The sequence below is a fragment of the Scardinius erythrophthalmus genome, assembly GCF_964197995.2.
Source record: "Scardinius erythrophthalmus genome assembly, chromosome: 3".
Classification (NCBI taxonomy): domain Eukaryota; kingdom Metazoa; phylum Chordata; class Actinopteri; order Cypriniformes; family Leuciscidae; genus Scardinius; species Scardinius erythrophthalmus.
The window spans coordinates 22,583,452-22,601,566 of NC_138223.1; the positions used below are offsets into that span (position 1 = coordinate 22,583,452).

The following is an 18,115-nucleotide window of genomic DNA, read 5'->3' on the forward strand; positions in this document are numbered from 1 at the left end:
GTTTGTGGAGCTCAGTGACTGTCTACAACTCTTTTATAGCGTCATGGAACGTGCTGATGACGTTTGATATCTGTGCGAGCAGGGTGCGTGGAGCTATGAAAATAAAGTTTCAACCAGAATAACAAAGTTTTTTTTTTTTAATTGCCTCCCCTACCTTTAAATAACTCTTTAGTCAGGGCTAATGTATGCATGTCCTTCTAAGCCTCGATTATTTGCGATTCCACCCTGGTAGCAAGTGTGGAAATTGTACTTTGTCAATACACTAGAAGGTTGAAATATTTTCACAAACAGGCAAAAATATATTTATAAAAAGTATCAACAACTATAATTCATGCAATTTAATTTATTTTGTAGCTATACCATGTTCACTGTTGTATGTTGGTGAAGCATCAAGATAATTGAGAACTCATTTAGCATTGTAAAAGTCCACTGAGGGGATATTGATGTAAGAGTGGATAAAGCAGTGTGATATAGTTGTTCTTGATGTCTGATGAAGGCCTTGACAATGGTCGAAACCTTACTTGTTTTATACTAATAACGTTAATGTTCAAACTTTTTTTTTTATTCTAGAGAGAGTGCACCTTTTCTTCAATTAAGATGAATTGACATTCTAACCATTCTCTGGGCTTCACTTTGAACTTCAAGTGAATGGAAAGAGGAGAGAAAAGCCAGAGGCAGTTTTTTTTATTTGTTTTTTTGCGATGGTCTTTTTAGCAGTCAACAAGACACCTCCAACCTAAATCAAGGAGTTACGAGTAGGCTATAATAAACCGTTTCAGAGAGTGATATCACGTCTTAAGATAATGACTTATTAGAGAATACTGAGTAAATTTTTTTAATTACAATCTATGTCACTGTGTCAGGAGGAGGTTAATATGATGAGTGGTGTCTTGATGTACAAATAATGGAAATGTTTTGTTATGTCCCAAAAAAGGTGATCCATCTGTCTTGACATGGCTCGGGATTTCAAACCTGGTGATTTGATTTTTGCAAAGATGAAGGGTTATCCCCACTGGCCTGCAAGGGTGAGCAAGCACAACTAAATGATCATAATTTCTATTATTATTATTATTATTATTATTAATAATTTGTAATTTGTTTAGTATAGTCAAATGTCACTGTCTGATTAATGTTTAGTGCTTTTAAATGCCTTTAAATGTTTACTTATGCTGCAGTTTCATGCTTTACATATGCCACTGTGCAATTTCAGATTGATGAGATTCCAGATGGAGCCGTCAAACTGTCAAATATAAAGTTTCCAATCTTCTTTTTTGGCACTCATGAAACGTAAGTAGAAATTTGTCGTAAACTTTGTGTTGGATTGTTGTTGAGCTTCATATTGGTCAGACCTGGGGCCTGATGTATTTACTTTGCGTATGCACAAAAAAGGAATTGAAATGTACGTGCATTTTCTATGCACACATCGGGATTTATATTAAATAAACTTAATCGTAAATGTGTGCACACTCTAGACCAGAGGGGGGCAAACTATGGCTCGCCGAACACTGTCATCTGGCCTGTGAGGAAGTTTTTAAAAAATATTACAATTGAGTAATGGTTTTGGTTCAGAATTACTAATTTGATGCAATACAAGCGAACGCCAATAAATGGCAGTATAGCACGCAGTACAGTTAGGCGGGCCTACTACTGTAGAATTAGAATGCACTCGGTAACTCGGACATTAACCCTTTAACGTGTAAGTTTAAAATATTCTAACTGACCCCCAGAGTGAGTTTTTTCAAGTCAACCGTTATTTTAGAACGTTCCCCCTTAATGTTTGTTTGCGCCGCAGTTCAGAGAGTCCTGTCTGTTGAATTTACAACATGAAAATTCATTCGTTTCTCCTGAAATACATGTAAGAAAGTGGCCATTGAACTGTGATAAGAATAGAGTAAACTTTATAGTTACTTAAACTATGTTTTTCTGATATGAATAACACACGTCAGGCAAATTATATTATATTCGAATAGATTGTTATTGCTGCTTCCATAGACATCAGTGTGTATTTTACAAACTCCAAATGTATTGTTTTACTAGTGCTTATGTGTATTTAAATGTCTGAAACCTAAATGAAAGATGTGTTTGAAAACACTGCAAATAGTTGTGATATATGACAAGCGCTGAGCGCGTCCGTCTCTGGCTCAGCGCCAGCCAACGCGTGAACGCATAGTTTTTAAATCTGGCAGTTATGTCACGTCACTGTACATATTTTGTCCAGACTTTGACACCCTTGTAAAGGAGAGGGGACCAGGCTCATTGTTCACATTAACACCTCAATAACCATGTCTTGGAAAGACAAGGTTCTGCCTCGGTTTTAATCAGACATAGTTTTATGATGATTGATATGTACATAGTAATAGCAGTGCACATGAGATTATATCTGTTGTAAATTTGACTCAGTAATAGATATTAAATAAGAATGGTTGTTTAATGTGACAAATATTTTTGTCAGATAATACATGTTCCATGCATACCTCCAGTGTAAATAAAAGTTATTTTATCATGGATTTAGTATGCGGCCCTTCAATTGGTTAGCAAAACTTGATGTGGCCCTCTGATCTAAAAAGTTTGCCAACCTCTGCAATAGACGGTGCGTATGCACTCTTTTACTGAAGTGAGGGAAGTAATGAAGGAAAGAGAATAATTGTAACTGTTTTCCATTTGATATTTACATTAGAGGTCGACCGATAGTGGATTTTACCGATAACGATAGCTAGGTTGGGCCATACTTGCCGATAACCGATTAATGAACCGATAGTTTTTAAAATTGATACTGGATAAAAAATTGCACCTTGATCATTATGTTAGTTTGATAGTGCATTAACTATGGTTAACAAATAAAAACCTTAATTTAAAAATGTATTAGTACATGTTAATTAACAAACACACAATGAACAATCCTTATACAGCAGTTATTAACCTTAGTTAATGTTACATATGGAATTTTATTGTAAGTGTTATCATTTCATATAAATCCAATGCTTAAAGATGGCCAACTTTAAATATCTACAACGCCAGAGCATTGAAATGACATAAATATGTACAGTCTCACACTTTTGCTTCTATTTTATAAACACTTGATGATTATCTAATCAAAATAACAAAATATGTATTAAAGTGATGATGAAAAAATAACCGAAATCGAATGCTTTTCTGATTTGTTTATGTTTCTGTCGGCTGTATGAACATATCAGTTTGCTATCTTACATCTCTAGCTTTAAATATGCAACTTCTCTGCATATTTAATGCATAAAAGTGACCATCTGGATATAAACTAATGCAAATAGATGGTAACAATTGTGACATTAAACATTCAGGTCGGACTTACGTTTATTTTTGTCAGTGTTTTAACCGCTTGAGGTACTACTAATGTTAGCGTCCTCTCAGCCTCGAAGGCAAACAAACATACTGTTGTGCTGTTCTTTCTCTACTAATGCAGCATTTAGTCAACCAATTAATCGCTTTATAATGATATGACAAAATGTACTGTATACATACCTTTTAGCTGTCGGTGGTTTAAACGCACATCTGAGCGCTCTCCACGCAGCTTGTGCTCTCAGTGCAGCACGCAGCATCACGTGTCGAAATAAACAACACGAGGCATCAGTGATAGTTTTTATTACACCTCTAGAGGCCACTCTTGTACTGCATGATGCCAGCAGACCCTTCTCCGCTCTCTTACTGTTTAATGAATGACAGCGCGCGCTTCTCAGTCGCTCCAGCAACGGACGCAACCAGGAAAAACTATCGGTATGTATTTTTGCCAATAACGATAGTTCCACCAATCAACTATCGGTGCCGATTAATCGGCAAAACCGATGAATCGGTCGACCTCTAATTTACATTTAGATTAAATGTTCCAGTCTCATTAATGGAGTTAAGCACTCAAATTACATGAACACTTTTCCTGTGGCATGTTACGTTTTAATGTTTTAACCATCTGGGGTCTAAGGTGTTTTTGGGGTCCTTGAGATGTTTTGACATGCCCTGACATTTGTGCTGTTTTCAGTTGCTTATAAACATATTAATGGCAAAGGTGTCTTTACACTCTATTTAGCACAAACAGGGCTACATAATATGTGAGCAACATGAATGTACATGTTTGTATTTTTGAGAGAATAATGTTTATGCATGGTTATTGAAAAAACTAAAAATGAAAGTTTCTGAAATAAGGCATACATGCTATGACACATACATACTTAAACACATACTAAATATGTGTCCACAAGGCTTTTGACTAATGGATGTTGTTGCCTAGAGTTTTTGCTTCAAAATGATTTGAAAATCATCCTGCATAATCAATCACATAAAACAATACATTGATTTAAATTTTGTAAGACACTTTTTGCATGGAAAGGCAATATGCGTGGGGCCATGAATGATCATGAATAATGCTGTGATTCACACCTGAGAAGACAATGACCTGCATAATAAGCTGCATAATGAGCCTTTCATTCAGGTGTGTCAATGAGAGGGTACCACAAGAAAGAATGCGAGGACAATATATATATATATATATATATATATATATATATATACACATATATATATATATATATATATATATATATACACACACAGACACACACACAGTGGGGAGAACAAGTATTTGATAAACTGCCGATTTTGCAGGTTTTCCCACTTACAAAGCATGTAGAAGTCTGTAATTTTTATCATAGGTACTCTTCAACTGTGAGTGACGGAATCTAAAACAAAAATCCAGAAAATCACATTGTATGATTTTTAAGTAATTAATTAGCATTTTATTGCATGACATAAGTATTTGATGCATCAGAAAAGCAGAACTTAACCCTCTGGGGTCTGAGGTGTTTTTGGGGTCCTTGAGATGTTCTGACATGCCCTGACATTTGTGCTTTTTTCAGTTGCTTATAAACATATTAATGGCAAAGGTGTAATTACACTCTATTTAGCACAAACAGGGCTGCCATAATATGTGAGCAACATGTATGTTTATGTTTGTATTTTTGAGAGAATAATGTTTGTGCATGGTTATTGAAAAAACTAAAAATGAAAGTTTCTGAAATAAGGCCACACAACACATACTAAATATGTGTCCACAAGACTTCTGAATAATGCATTTTGTCGCCTACAGTTTTTTCTTCAAAATGATGTGAAAATCATCCTTCCTAATCATTTACATAAAACAATACATTGATTTAATTTTTGTAATACACTTTTTGTTTGGAAAGGCAATATGCGAGTGGGCGTCAACGATCCAACACCATCATGCATATAGAGTAGTTCACACCTGAGAATACAATGCCCCGCATAATGGGGCTGCATACTTAATGAGACTTTCATTCAGGTGTGTCACTGAGCCACAAGAAAGAATGCAAGGACAATATATATATATATATATATATATATTTAAGCAATATATGATTTAAGAGTATTTCAAAATCTGCTTAGTTACTGGGATTTTCACGCGCAACCATTTCTAGGGTTTACAAAGAATGGTGTGAAAAGGGGAAAACATCCAGTATGTGGCAGTCCTGTGGGCGAAAATGCCTTGTTGATGCTAGAGGTCAGAGGAGAATGGGCCGACTGATTCAAGCTGATAGAAGAGCAACTTTGACTGAAATAACCACTCGTTACAACTGAGGTATGCAGCAAAGCATTTGTGAAGCCACAACACGCACAACCTTGAGGCGGATGGGCTACAACAGCAGAAGACCCCACCGGGTACCACTCATCTCCACTACAAATAGGAAAAAGAGGCTACAATTTGCACGAGCTCACCAAAATTGGACAGTTGAAGACTGGAAAAATGTTGCCTGGTCTGATGAGTCTCGATTTCTGTTGAGACATTCAGATGGTAGAGTCCGAATTTGGCGTAAACAGAATGAGAACATGGATCCATCATGCCTTGTTACCACTGTGCAGGCTGCTGGTGGTGGTGTAATGGTGTGGGGGATGTTTTCTTGGCACACTTTAGGCCCCTTAGTGCCAATTGGGCATCGTTTAAATGCCACGGCCTACCTGAGCATTGTTTCTGACCATGTCCATCCCTTTATGACCACCATGTACCCATCCTCTGATGGCTACTTCCAGCAGGATAATGCACCATGTCACAAAGCTCGAATCATTTCATATTGGTTTCTTGAACATGACAAATGAGTTCACTGTACTAAAATGGTCCCCACAGTCACCAGATCTCAACCCAATAGAGCATCTTTGGGATGTGGTGGAACGGGAGCTTCGTACCCTGGATGTGCATCCCACAAATCTCCATCAACTGCAAGATGCTATCCTATCAATATGGGCCAACATTTCTAAAGAATGCTTTCAGCACCTTGTTGAATCAATGCCACGTAGAATTAAGGCAGTTCTGAAGGCGAAAGGGGGTCAAACAAAGTATTAGTATGGTGTTCCTAATAATCCTTTAGGTGAGTGTGTGTGTGTGTATATATATAAAATTATATATATATATATATATATATATATATATATATATATATATATATATATATACAGTGAGGAAAATAAGTATTTGAACACCCTGCTATTTTGAAAGTTCTCCCACTTGGAAATCATGGAGGGGTCTGAAATTGTCATCGTAGGTGCATGTCCACTGTGAGAGACAATCTTAAAAAAAAAAAAAAAATCCAGAAATCACAATATATGATTTTTTTAACTATTTATTTGTATGATACAGCTGCAAATAAGTATTTGAACACCTGTCTATCAGCTAGAATTCTGACCCTCAAAGACCTGTTAGTCTGCCTTTAAAATGTCCACCTCCACTCCATTTATTATCCTAAATTAGATGCACCTGTTTGAGGTCGTTAGCTGCATAAAGACACCCCATACAATCAGTAAGAATCCAACTACTAACATGGTCAAGACCAAAGAGCTGTCCAAAGACACTAGAGACAAAATTGTACACCTCCACAAGGCTGGAAAGGGCTACGGGGAAATTGCCAAGCAGCTTGGTGAAAAAAGGTCCACTGTTGGAGCAATCATTAGAAAATGGAAGAAGCTAAACATGACTGTCAATCTCCCTCGGACTGGGGCTCCATACAAGATCTCACCTCGTGGGGTCTTAATGATCCTAAGAAAGGTGAGAAATCAGCCCAGAACTACACGGGAGGAGCTGGTCAATGACCTGAAAAGAGCTGGGACCACTGTTTCCAAGGTTACTGTTGGTAATACACTAAGACGTCATGGTTTGAAATCATGCATGGCACGGAAGGTTCCCCTGCTTAAACCAGCACATGTCAAGGCCCGTCTTAAGTTTGCCAATGACCATTTGGATGATCCAGAGGAGTCATGGGAGAAAGTCATGTGGTCAGATGAGACCAAAATAGAACTTTTTGGTCATAATTCCACTAAACGTGATTGGAGGAAGAAGAATGATGAGTACCATCCCAAGAACACCATCCCTACTGTGAAGCATGGGGGTGGTAGCATCATGCTTTGGGGGTGTTTTTCTGCACATGGGACAGGGTGACTGCACTGTATTAAGGAGAGGATGACCGGGGCCATGTATTGCGAGATTTTGGGGAACAACCTCCTTCCCTCAGTTAGAGCATTGAAGATGGGTCGAGGCTGGGTCTTCCAACATGACAATGACCCGAAGCACACAGCCAGGATAACCAAGGAGTGGCTCTGTAAGAAGCATATCAAGGTTCTGGCGTGGCCTAGCCAGTCTCCAGACCTAAACCCAATAGAGAATCTTTGGAGGGAGCTCAAATTCCGTGTTTCTCAGCGACAGCCCAGAAACCTGACTGATCTAGAGAAGATCTGTGTGGAGGAGTGGGCCAAAATCCCTCCTGCAGTGTGTGCAAACCTGGTGAAAAACTGCAGGAAATGTTTGACCTCTGTAATTGCAAACAAAGGCTACTGTGCCAAATATTAACATTGATTTTCTCAGGTGTTCAAATACTTATTTGCAGCTGTATCATACAAATAAATAGTTAAAAAAATCATACATTGTGATTTCTGGATAATTTTTTTTAGATTTTGTCTCTCACAGTGGACATGCACCTACAATGACAATTTCAGACCCCTCCATGATTTCTAAGTGGGAGAACTTGCAAAATAGCAGGGTGTTCAAATACTTATTTTCCTCACTGTATATATATTTGCTATTTTATTAAAAAGGTTATACAATTAAAACAATTACAATTTTAACAACAACAACAATTTTCCAGTGTAATCTTTCTTTGTAAAAACTAAAGTATACGTTTTATCATATTAACAAACACTATAACATCTTAGTTGATGACTTTTGTAAGGCCCGTGAAATTGGTCCAATGGAGGTTTTCCAATAACACAGGGAAGGTCTCACGTGCTCTGTCCTCACTCATGCAGAGTATTGGTTGGTTAAATTTACAATACATTTAGTTATGTATTCTCTCGTTTATTTCATCTGACTCCATAAATGAAAAGGTTTTAATGATATCTGTGGATCATTAATCATGAGTGAATGTTTGACTATTCCGTTTAACTCTTCAATGAAAATATCAAAGTCAGTTAGAATAATCAAATGTAACAATTTATTATGTCAGGTAAATGTATCATGCCAATTTCATAATCAATTCAAAGATAATCGATACAAAACATCAAATGCTCTGGAATAGAGAGAAGATGCAAACCCAACATTAAGAAATACGTGAGGCTGAGAGATCTATATCTCTCAGCCTAACGGACCGATCTGAAATACAGAAAAGGCCCCGATCTCCCTGCTGTACTCCATTAAATAGCCAGACCTCTTTCACATGTAAACATGTGCTAACAATAGTAAATTTGCATTCTGAGGTACACTGTAGCACCTCTTGGGGGGGGTGTGACCATTTGCTTGAGAGATCAACCCCTCCTTGTATGCTAGTTATCCATAAACCTTCAAAAACCTTATTACCTTGTGTTTGACTTATTCTGAGATGAGAGAATTGTACCAGTCGCACTGTGACATTTTAAACGATACCAAACATGAATATACTCTGTGATAATCATTCACATTAAACTGTACATTTTCTTGGGTGAAATCAGGTAGTTACCTGAGGATGAGAGAGAGAGGGGGTGAGGGGAGAGGGAAGGAGATGCAGATTAGATGACTCGGGGGTGAGACTTTCGTCTCGATGGTGCATGAGAGCCAGTTCAAATGCTAATCTCCAGAGAGGTCCTTTTGTTCTCTCAGGGCCTGGTCACCCCCAAAACAGACCGTCTGGAATTTCCTAATTTATCAATTCTTACACTTTATTTTTAACAAAATATATATATATATATATATATATATATATATATATATATATATATATATATATATATATATATATATATATATATATATATATATATATATATATATTAGAGGTGGGCATAGATTAATTTTTTTAATCTAGATTAATCTAGATTAATTTTGAAATTAATCTAGATTAATCTAGATTAAAATGGCTCATTTGAATTCTGCCGAAGGCATTCAGAATATGTGTGCTACCCAAATAATGACTATAAAAGTAAGTCTTTGAGAACGGGTTTCTCAAGTCAGGTGGCGCATTAGACCAGGGGCTCATCTCCTGTTTCCAAAATGCATCCCAAACTGCTTGAGAAAGCTGTTCTACTCACTGTAAAAGGTTACTACTGTACTGTTACCGTCTGTAGGCAACATTAGGTAGGCCTATGTTATTATCAACTACTAGCGATGTTGCCTAAAATCCATATTGTGATATACATTGCAGCCTCTTGCGATAACGATATTATAATAAAACCATTTCAGAACAGGTTACACAGACCCTGCTAAACAACTGCTAAATGTATTTTTTTTTAAAGGGTGTATGTAGTTTTGAGAACATATATTGTGCAAAACTGTAAGTATACAACATAATTTTGCAGATAAATAAAATGTAAGTACACTAGCTGCAGAGACTTAAGTAGGTCTAATGTTTATTATGGCTTGGAGCTTATGAAACCCCAAATTTAAAATTAGAATATTGTCTAACTGATGTCTTTTCAGTTAAAAAGAAACACAACAACGATTCTTAAAATCGGGCGCAGACAGAGATTATGTTCTACACCACTCAGATATATTTGGAATAATACGCGCGCGCTGGTATTCAGTGATATGTTTCGTTTTGAATTTGAGGTGGTAGAACGGATAAGTCACGTTTTAACTTACCGAACTGTTACCTCACACACTCTGTCTATATAGTTTGCTGCTGCTCGTTGCACCGATCTTTTTCACCAGTTTTCACTTTCAGCTGTGTTACAGTGTTTACTTAAGATGACGACGAATATGATGCGTTGCAGCCGGGTGTTCCTTGCGGCCGCGGGTAGATTGCGTCATCATAGCTTGTGTAGCTTGAGCCAGCTCCAAACCCAACTTGGAGAATAGATTAACGGCGATATTTTTTTTATCGCGCGATAAGAGTCTCGCGTTAACGCAGCGCGTTAACGCCGATAACGGCCCAACACTAATATATATATATATATGAACAGAAATTGGCAACATTATAAGCTTATTTGATGTGGCAGTATTTTACAGTAAAAACTTTATAATCTCTCCGATTTTTCTAGTCTAAATTTTCCAGGATTATTATTAAGATAGTATTATTCCTCACAGCGTCGTAAAGTACATGAGTCTGAACGTGAACTCGCGGTGTGTGTTATCCAGCTGATGTGGGCGTTTCACAGGTTTGCGTCCTCAGATCATTTGCGTTTGAATAGCGCGCGCTCTCCGTGGGCGGAGTCACATTAAAATATAATGAGCTTAGATGAGAACGACTGACATCTCTCTCTTTTCATACATATTACATAAACTGTGAATATTTGTTTTTTATAAAAATTACTTCATTTAAAAGAAGAGAATTCAAGCTTCATGCCTGTGTGTCTGTATGCCTGTTTGAGTATTCGCTGAGTTATAGTTAATTTTCGGACGCGTTTCAGAATGGACTTCACTGACACAGAGTAGGCAGAACTCGCATCGTGTTTATTTTTCTTTATTTTTTCAAAAAGCACAACACTTTTTTTTTTTATTGTGAGTATACACAAAAATAATACACTATTAACAGGATCGATTGATGTGTGAAATTTGTTTGTAAAATCAAAGTCAACAGAGTATTTTTGAATCTCTTTTGAACTGATAAGAAAAAAAGCGAGCTGGTATCGCCGGCGATAATGCCGACCCCAGGGGGTTAATATTTGGTACAGAAACCTTTGTTTGCAATTACAGAGATCATACGTTTCCTGTAGTTCTTGACCAGGTTTGCACACACTGCAGCAGGGATTTTGGCCCACTCCTCCATACAGACCTTCTCCAGATCCTTCAGGTTTCGGGGCTGTCGCTGGGCAATACGGACTTTCAGGTCCCTCCAAAGATTTTCTATTGGGTTCAGGTCTGGAGACTGGCTAGGCCACTCCAGGACCTTGATATGCTTCTTACGGAGCCAAGATCTCGCGATACATGGCCGCATCCATCCTCCCCTCAATACGGTGCAGCCTGTCCCCTTTTCAGAAAAGCATCCCCAAAGAATGATGTTTCCACCTCCATGCTTCATTGTTGGGATGGTGTTCTTGGGGTTGTACTCATCCTTCTATCTCCAAACAAAGCGAGTGGAGTTTAGACCAAAAAGCTCTATTTTTGTCTCATCAGACCACATGACCTTCTCCCATTCCTCGTCTGGATCATCCAGATGGTCATTGGCAAACTTCAGATGGGCCTGGACATGCGCTGGCTTGAGCAGGGGGACCTTGCGTGCGCTGCAGGATTTTAATCCATGATGGCGGAGTGTGTTACTAATGGTTTTCTTTGAGACTGTGGTCCCAGCTCTCTTCAGGTCATTGACCAGGTCCTGCCATGTAGTTCTGGGCTGATCCCTCACCTTCCTCATGATCATTGATGCCCCACGAGGTGAGATCTTGCATGGTGCCCCAGACCGAGGGAGATTGACCGTCATCTTGAACTTCTTCCATTTTCTAATAATTGCGCCAACATTTGCCTTCTCACCAAGCTGCTTGCCTATTGTCCTGTAGCCCATCCCAGCCTTGTGCAGGTCTACAGTTTTATCCCTGATGTCCTTACACAGCTCTCTGGTCTTGGCCATTGTGGAGAGGTTGCAGTCTGTTTGATTGAGTGTGTGGACAAGTGTCTTTTATACAGGCAAAGAGCTCAAACAGGTGCAGTTAATACAGGTAATGAGTGGAGAACAGGAGGGCTTCTTAACCTGTTAAGCTGCAACCCCACTTTTGAAAAATCCCCAGAAATGACATACCCAAACTGAAACAGATACAGTTTATGAACCCTTTGTACTAAAAGCACAAGTATGATCTCATTTGAAAGCGGACACCTGGCAGTTTATTGTAAATGTAGAATTAATTATTGTCATAATGAAAAAAATTGTTATAAATAGCTTCAAAGTTTTGTAAAGTTATTAGAAATTATTTTTTATGAAACATCCTTATGAAAATAAAATTGAAGTTGGCACTGTAGCAATCTAGAAATGCACTACAGCTAAAGCTACATGTCTAAACATTTTATGTTTAAAATCTAAAGATAATGAGTCCAAAACTCTGTATTTAGTTAAATGTTTTTCAAGACCATGTCAAATTACTTTATTTTGATTTGACTCTAAAATGCAACTGATGTTTATTGCCATCTTCTAAGCATCTATCCAGTATATTGTCCAGTATATTATTGTTTTGTGGTGCAGACGAGCCCCATTCAGTCTCAGTCTCCCCCTGCACACATTCACACCTCTCCAGCCTGGTTATGGCTCTAAATATGCATTTCTTTTGTCTGCATTATAGTTACTAACGACTGGCTATTCACAGGCTATTCATAGGGTTTCAGTCCCTAATTTCTTTTCTCAAAGTTCACCTCACATTTTAAACTGTATCAAATGCATTTCTTGAATAAAGAAACATTTCAGTAAGCATTCAAAAAATCATAAAAGTATAACTTCTAGGTGGCAGGTGCACCTAGGGCTAGCTAGCATGTTAGCTTAGCACACCATCAATACACAACAATTTATGAGATTAACACCATGTTTGTGCTCCAAACTTACTTTATAACGCAAGTGAGTATTTTAAATAATCTTCTGTGATCTAATTTGGCTTCAGATTAAAAAATCAGACGGAAAATATACTATTGGTATAGGATTCTGCACAATGATAGTCTATATAGATTAGCATTACATTATAAATATAATCTATTATTATGGAAATACCTGGCATGGCTTGAAAAACACAGGTAACTCAAATATCATTGCAAACATGTTTATTGTCTTCAAAACATCTGTATCTTCATGTTACAGCAATCTCTTGTTAGCTTTGTGTGTATCAGTGACGTCCTGGAATGTCACATGATCATGGCTCTTCTTCATGTTCCATATATGGACTATTATTGTGCATAATAGCGCCCTCAGGCTATTGGTATGAATTGAAAACACAGTATCAGAGTATCTAAGCGCTCATAATGATTACATCGATGCATTTGGGTATAAATTCAATAAATATTATTGCTGTCTATAGAAATCTGATGTAAATCTATGAGAATCTATCAATATTTCTCCATATATGCACATTTTTGAGCTAAAAGCCCTGAAGGACGTTGTTTTGTGTATCGCTGTGTTGTCAAGTTTTTCTTTCTTCAAAGCAGAGACCAGGAGACAGTTGGGATCGCGTTCAACTGAAGTTATTCTTTATTGAGAACTCCTCTGTACGCGGCTGTAGAAACTTCCAACATGATCTGACTAAAACATTATACATAGTAGCTATATACATTCCAAGGGGGAGGGATTACATAGAGGCGGGAACTCTGAATAAAGCATGCAAATGAAGTGGGAACACACCCTACTCTGAGTCCAATTGAATTACCATAACTATTCACATGCTGATACTAGCCAGGAACTCCAATTCCAAGAGCCATCCCAGAGCCATTAAAGACAAAAGGTGAAAGTCAATCAACCTAACGATTCAACGTCTGGGCTCCGAAAGGTGAGAACCAAGTGATCTGACTTATTTAAAACACAATAGAGAAAACAGGTCTGACAGGAAATTAGACTCTTGCTGGAGACTCAATAAATCAGTCTATAAACTGTATCAGTTTATATACTATTGCAGTGGAAAAACTAAATTAAACATTTAATAAATCTGGATTCCCACACTTGCCCCTTTGAGAGTCTAAAAAAAAAAAAAAAACTCTCACAAAATACAAATTTATACACTTAAAAGTTAATTCTTGTAACTTGTGTAAGTTACAGGCACATAGCAAGTTCTGTGTTGTTCATCTGTAATTGCATGCTGACACAGAAACAAAACATGCAATTAGGGTCCGTGAAGTTCTTACGGGTAATATTCTTTTATGGTTGGACCAGTCATTTTCTCGTGCGAGGCGTGAGTCATTTGTTGAATGAAACACTTGATACTGTGGAAGCATACGTAGAACGCCAGTAGGAGAAATAACAGCAGCATTGCTATTTCTTTAATCCACAGCCAGGGTTTACCTATCAAGTTTCCGAACCATGAAGAATTGTCTTCAGTCATCTGGTGTAATTTTGTTGAAAGATCAAGAATGTCTTCTTGGATTTTGTTCAAATTCTCTGTTGGATCCATTAACCCGGTGCAGCACTCAGGGCCGATAATGGTGCAGGCTCCTCCTTGCGTTGCAAGAATGTAATCCAAGGCTACTCTGTTCTGTAAGATCATTATCTTGTGCGAAGCGAGAGTGTTTGTGATGTTGCCCAGGGCCAAAGCCGTATCATTGGCCAATTTCTGTACAGAATCCGACAGGCTTCTGACTTGATCGAGAGCCTGCATGACACCATACGATGGGATTAAGGCTCCAAGAGTTCTTGACCACCACGTTTGAACACAAGTGAGTCCTGGAATGCAGCCATCTTTGTTGGTAGAAGGAGCTGAATCATGTAACTGTGGAGAGCTTGGAGTGGAGTGTGTGTTTTCTCTGATAGCTGGCAGAACATACACCAGGGTGCACCTGCCGTTGAATTGGCTGGGTAGGATGCTGTAGACAGAAGTTCCACATAGCCAAAACGTGCCAGTTGGTGGAGGAATCATACACAACTGATTTATTGCAAAAAGTTTCGGTAGGGATGGGTTCCTGGAGAGACACTTGTTTAAATCATTTTCCTGTTTCATTTCTGTAGTAGTGACGTACACATGGGAATCATCTGTTCCTCTTTCAATCACAAAACTGCAACGTTCACGAGGAATTTCACCCAGTGGAGTCGATGCTGGAGCATAATTTTCTATGCACCAGTGGAACATCATTGGCAGGAGTAGATCTGTCATGATGGGAGTAGCTGAAGTTAGGTTGCAGGATGGTAGTCCAGGAATGCAACACTGAGAAACTGGAGGAATGGTTACATTGTGACATGTATCCTTGTTGAATAATCCACTGGTATGATGATCGAATAAGGTACACGTGTCGCATTTGGACAGAGGGTGTGCAACCCATGGGATTCCGGCTCCTACTGAAGGTGCATGTGGCATGCAAACGTTCTTTCCAGCAAACAAGGCATTTCTTGACATATTCATCAGTTCTAAGAATATGTTGTTTCTGGGGTCTACAATTTGCGCTATGTCCATGATGGTTAGTATTAAGGCAATCTTGATCATGTTGCTGGATGACTGAAGTTCCCGTAGATGAGTTTCTGCGTTGTGTTTTTTTTTTTTCTTCTGTGTTGGTTGCAGTCTCTGCAGTTGGTCTAGTTGTTTTCTGGAGGTTGGGTATATGCAGGTGTGTAGGTCAGTGCATATGGTTAAAAACAAACAAACAAAGAACAACTGCAACAGACCAGTATTCATTGTAAAGACTACAAACATTAGGGTTGTATCCTCTATTCAATCTGAGTCTGCTAATTGTGGTTCCTTCTTTCCCTATTTCTTAATTTATGAGACACCTAAAAAGGAACAGTGAGGTGAGGAGGGACTATGGTTGGGAAGGGCCTATAAGGGAATCTTCACCACAGGGTTGGCCCCCGAAAGCCTGTTGCTTCCAGTTCTTCCTGGGCTCCTCACTGGTCCATGTGTCCTATCCTATCCCTGTAGGGGGAGGAACCACTTTGCAATGTGACACATGAGTCCAGGTTTTCCTTCCCTGACACAATACTGCAGCTGCTGTAATCAACATAACTTGATGTGGTCCTTGCCACTTAGGCTCTAATGGTTTGTTTTTGAATGACTTTATCATGACCCATTGACCTGGGACGATTGTGTGTCCACCTTCTGGTGGAGTCTGCCAACAAGACTCAACTCTCTCTTTGGCACTCAGTACTGCCTTTGTGAGGTTTTCACAGTAAGCAATCAGGGCATCTGAGGCAATGTGTACATCAGCATTTCTAAGATCAATCACACCTGGCATCTGCATTGGGCGTCCTGTAATAATTTCATGAGGGCTCAGTCCTACTGATCTGTTAGGTGACGCTCTCATACTACACAGTACTGCTGGCAGTGCTTCAACCCATGACACTCCTTCCTGATGCATTTTGCTTAGCCTGGTTTTGATTGTTCTGTTTGCCCTTTCAACCTGTCCTGATGCTTGTGGCCTGTAGGGGCAGTGCAGATTCCACTTAATCTTCAACATTTTAGAAACTTCTTTTACTACCTGTCCTGTGAAGTGTGTACCTTGATCTGAGTCAATGCAATCTGGTAAACCCCATCTGGGAATGAAATCAGTGACAAGACATTTAGCAGTGTGTGCAGCGGTAGCACGCCCTGTTGGATAAGTTTCTATCCATCTTGAGAACTTGTCTATTACTACCAAAACGTCAGTTTTTCCCTTACAACGAGGCAACGATATGTAATCAACTTGCAAATGACGAAATGGTCCTGGTGGAGCTGGGGTATGTGCTGCTGGTGTAATGGCTGCTGGTACATCATTATTTTTCTGACATGTAACACACCTTTTGGCTGTTTCTGTGGCTACCTGTCTGAATTTTGGATTCCACCATTGATTTGAGAACCTGTGATTCATTGTTGCTGGACCACTGTGACCCAAATTGTGTATTTGTTGAGCCAAATATGGCAGCAGTGATTCGGGAGCAACATACTTCCCCCCTTTGGTCCAGCAGCCAGATGAATCAATGGTGGCTCCTTTGTCTAACCATGTCCATGCTTCATATAGAGGAACATCTTTGTACAAATCAATGATAGATTCAAGAGGCAGAATTGTCTTCTGTGCTGTACTACCTGAACACACTTGTACAGTTACATAGAAACAAGCCTGTTTAGCTGCTACATCTGCAAGAGCATTACCTTTAGCTTCTGTAGTGTTAGTTGTGAGATGTGCTTTCACTTTGATCACCGCTAATTTCTTTGGAAGTTTCATGGCAAACATAAGATCTTTCACTAATTCAGCATGCTTAATGGGGGATCCAGCAGAAGTTAGAAACTGTCTGCTTTGCCAAATGACACCAAAATCATGAATAACCCCAAAAGCATACCTGTAATCTGAGTTGCTATTTGCAACTGATCCTGAAGCTAGTGTGCATGCTCTAGTTAAAGCTACCAGTTCTGCAGCCTGAGCTGAAAAGTGATCTGGAAGACGACCTGAAGCTACCACCTCAGTGGTGGACGTTACTGCATAACCTGCTCGTCTGTTCCCTTCAATTACTTGAGCTGAACCATCAACAAACAACTCAAATTCTGCATTTTCTATGGGAGTTTCTGCTATTTCACTTGTCGCTGCGTATGTAAGCGTAACACAATCATGAGTCATTTCGCCTTCATCCTCTAACACAACTTCAGTCATTGCAGACATCATACATGATGAGGGGTTCGTGACTGGTGCACGCTGTAAAACAATGTTCGGGGCTGTGAGAGTAGTTAACCAATTTCCCCAATGAGAGGAAGTGACAGAAGTGACTTTTTCTTTTATGCTACCTTTCACAAAAATTCTTTTGTCATTATGATGGATTACAGGGGAAAGGTAGCTACTCACAGCCCCAACAATTAGTTTTTTTCATGTTCTTTTTGTACTTTTAGAAGAGCCTGCGTGAGCTGTCCTAAAGTTTCAGTGGACATTGGCTGAACTACGTCCGGGTTGTAGGCAGGTTGAGAAGGATCAGAATTATGCATTCTATTTCTTTTATTATCTTGCAACTTCTTCCTACATTCTTTCTCCCAATGCCCTAATTTT

The 18,115-nt window shown here is 38.8% G+C and overlaps 1 protein-coding gene across 12 annotated transcripts in view; it reads left to right on the forward strand.

Annotated features, from left to right (window-relative positions):
• psip1a (PC4 and SFRS1 interacting protein 1a) overlaps positions 1 to 18,115 on the forward strand; it is a 280,260-nt gene that overhangs the window by 92,549 nt on the left and 169,596 nt on the right. For all 12 annotated transcript variants that reach the window (XR_014029853.1, XR_014029854.1, XM_081361202.1 and 9 more), the window contains 2 exons: positions 935 to 1,025; positions 1,211 to 1,287. Coding sequence is in view for 10 of the 12 variants with exons in the window: in XM_081361202.1 (XP_081217328.1) it covers positions 954 to 1,025; positions 1,211 to 1,287 (149 nt within the window). In the remaining 2 variants the exon portion in view is untranslated. The remainder of the gene's footprint in view (positions 1 to 934; positions 1,026 to 1,210; positions 1,288 to 18,115) is intronic.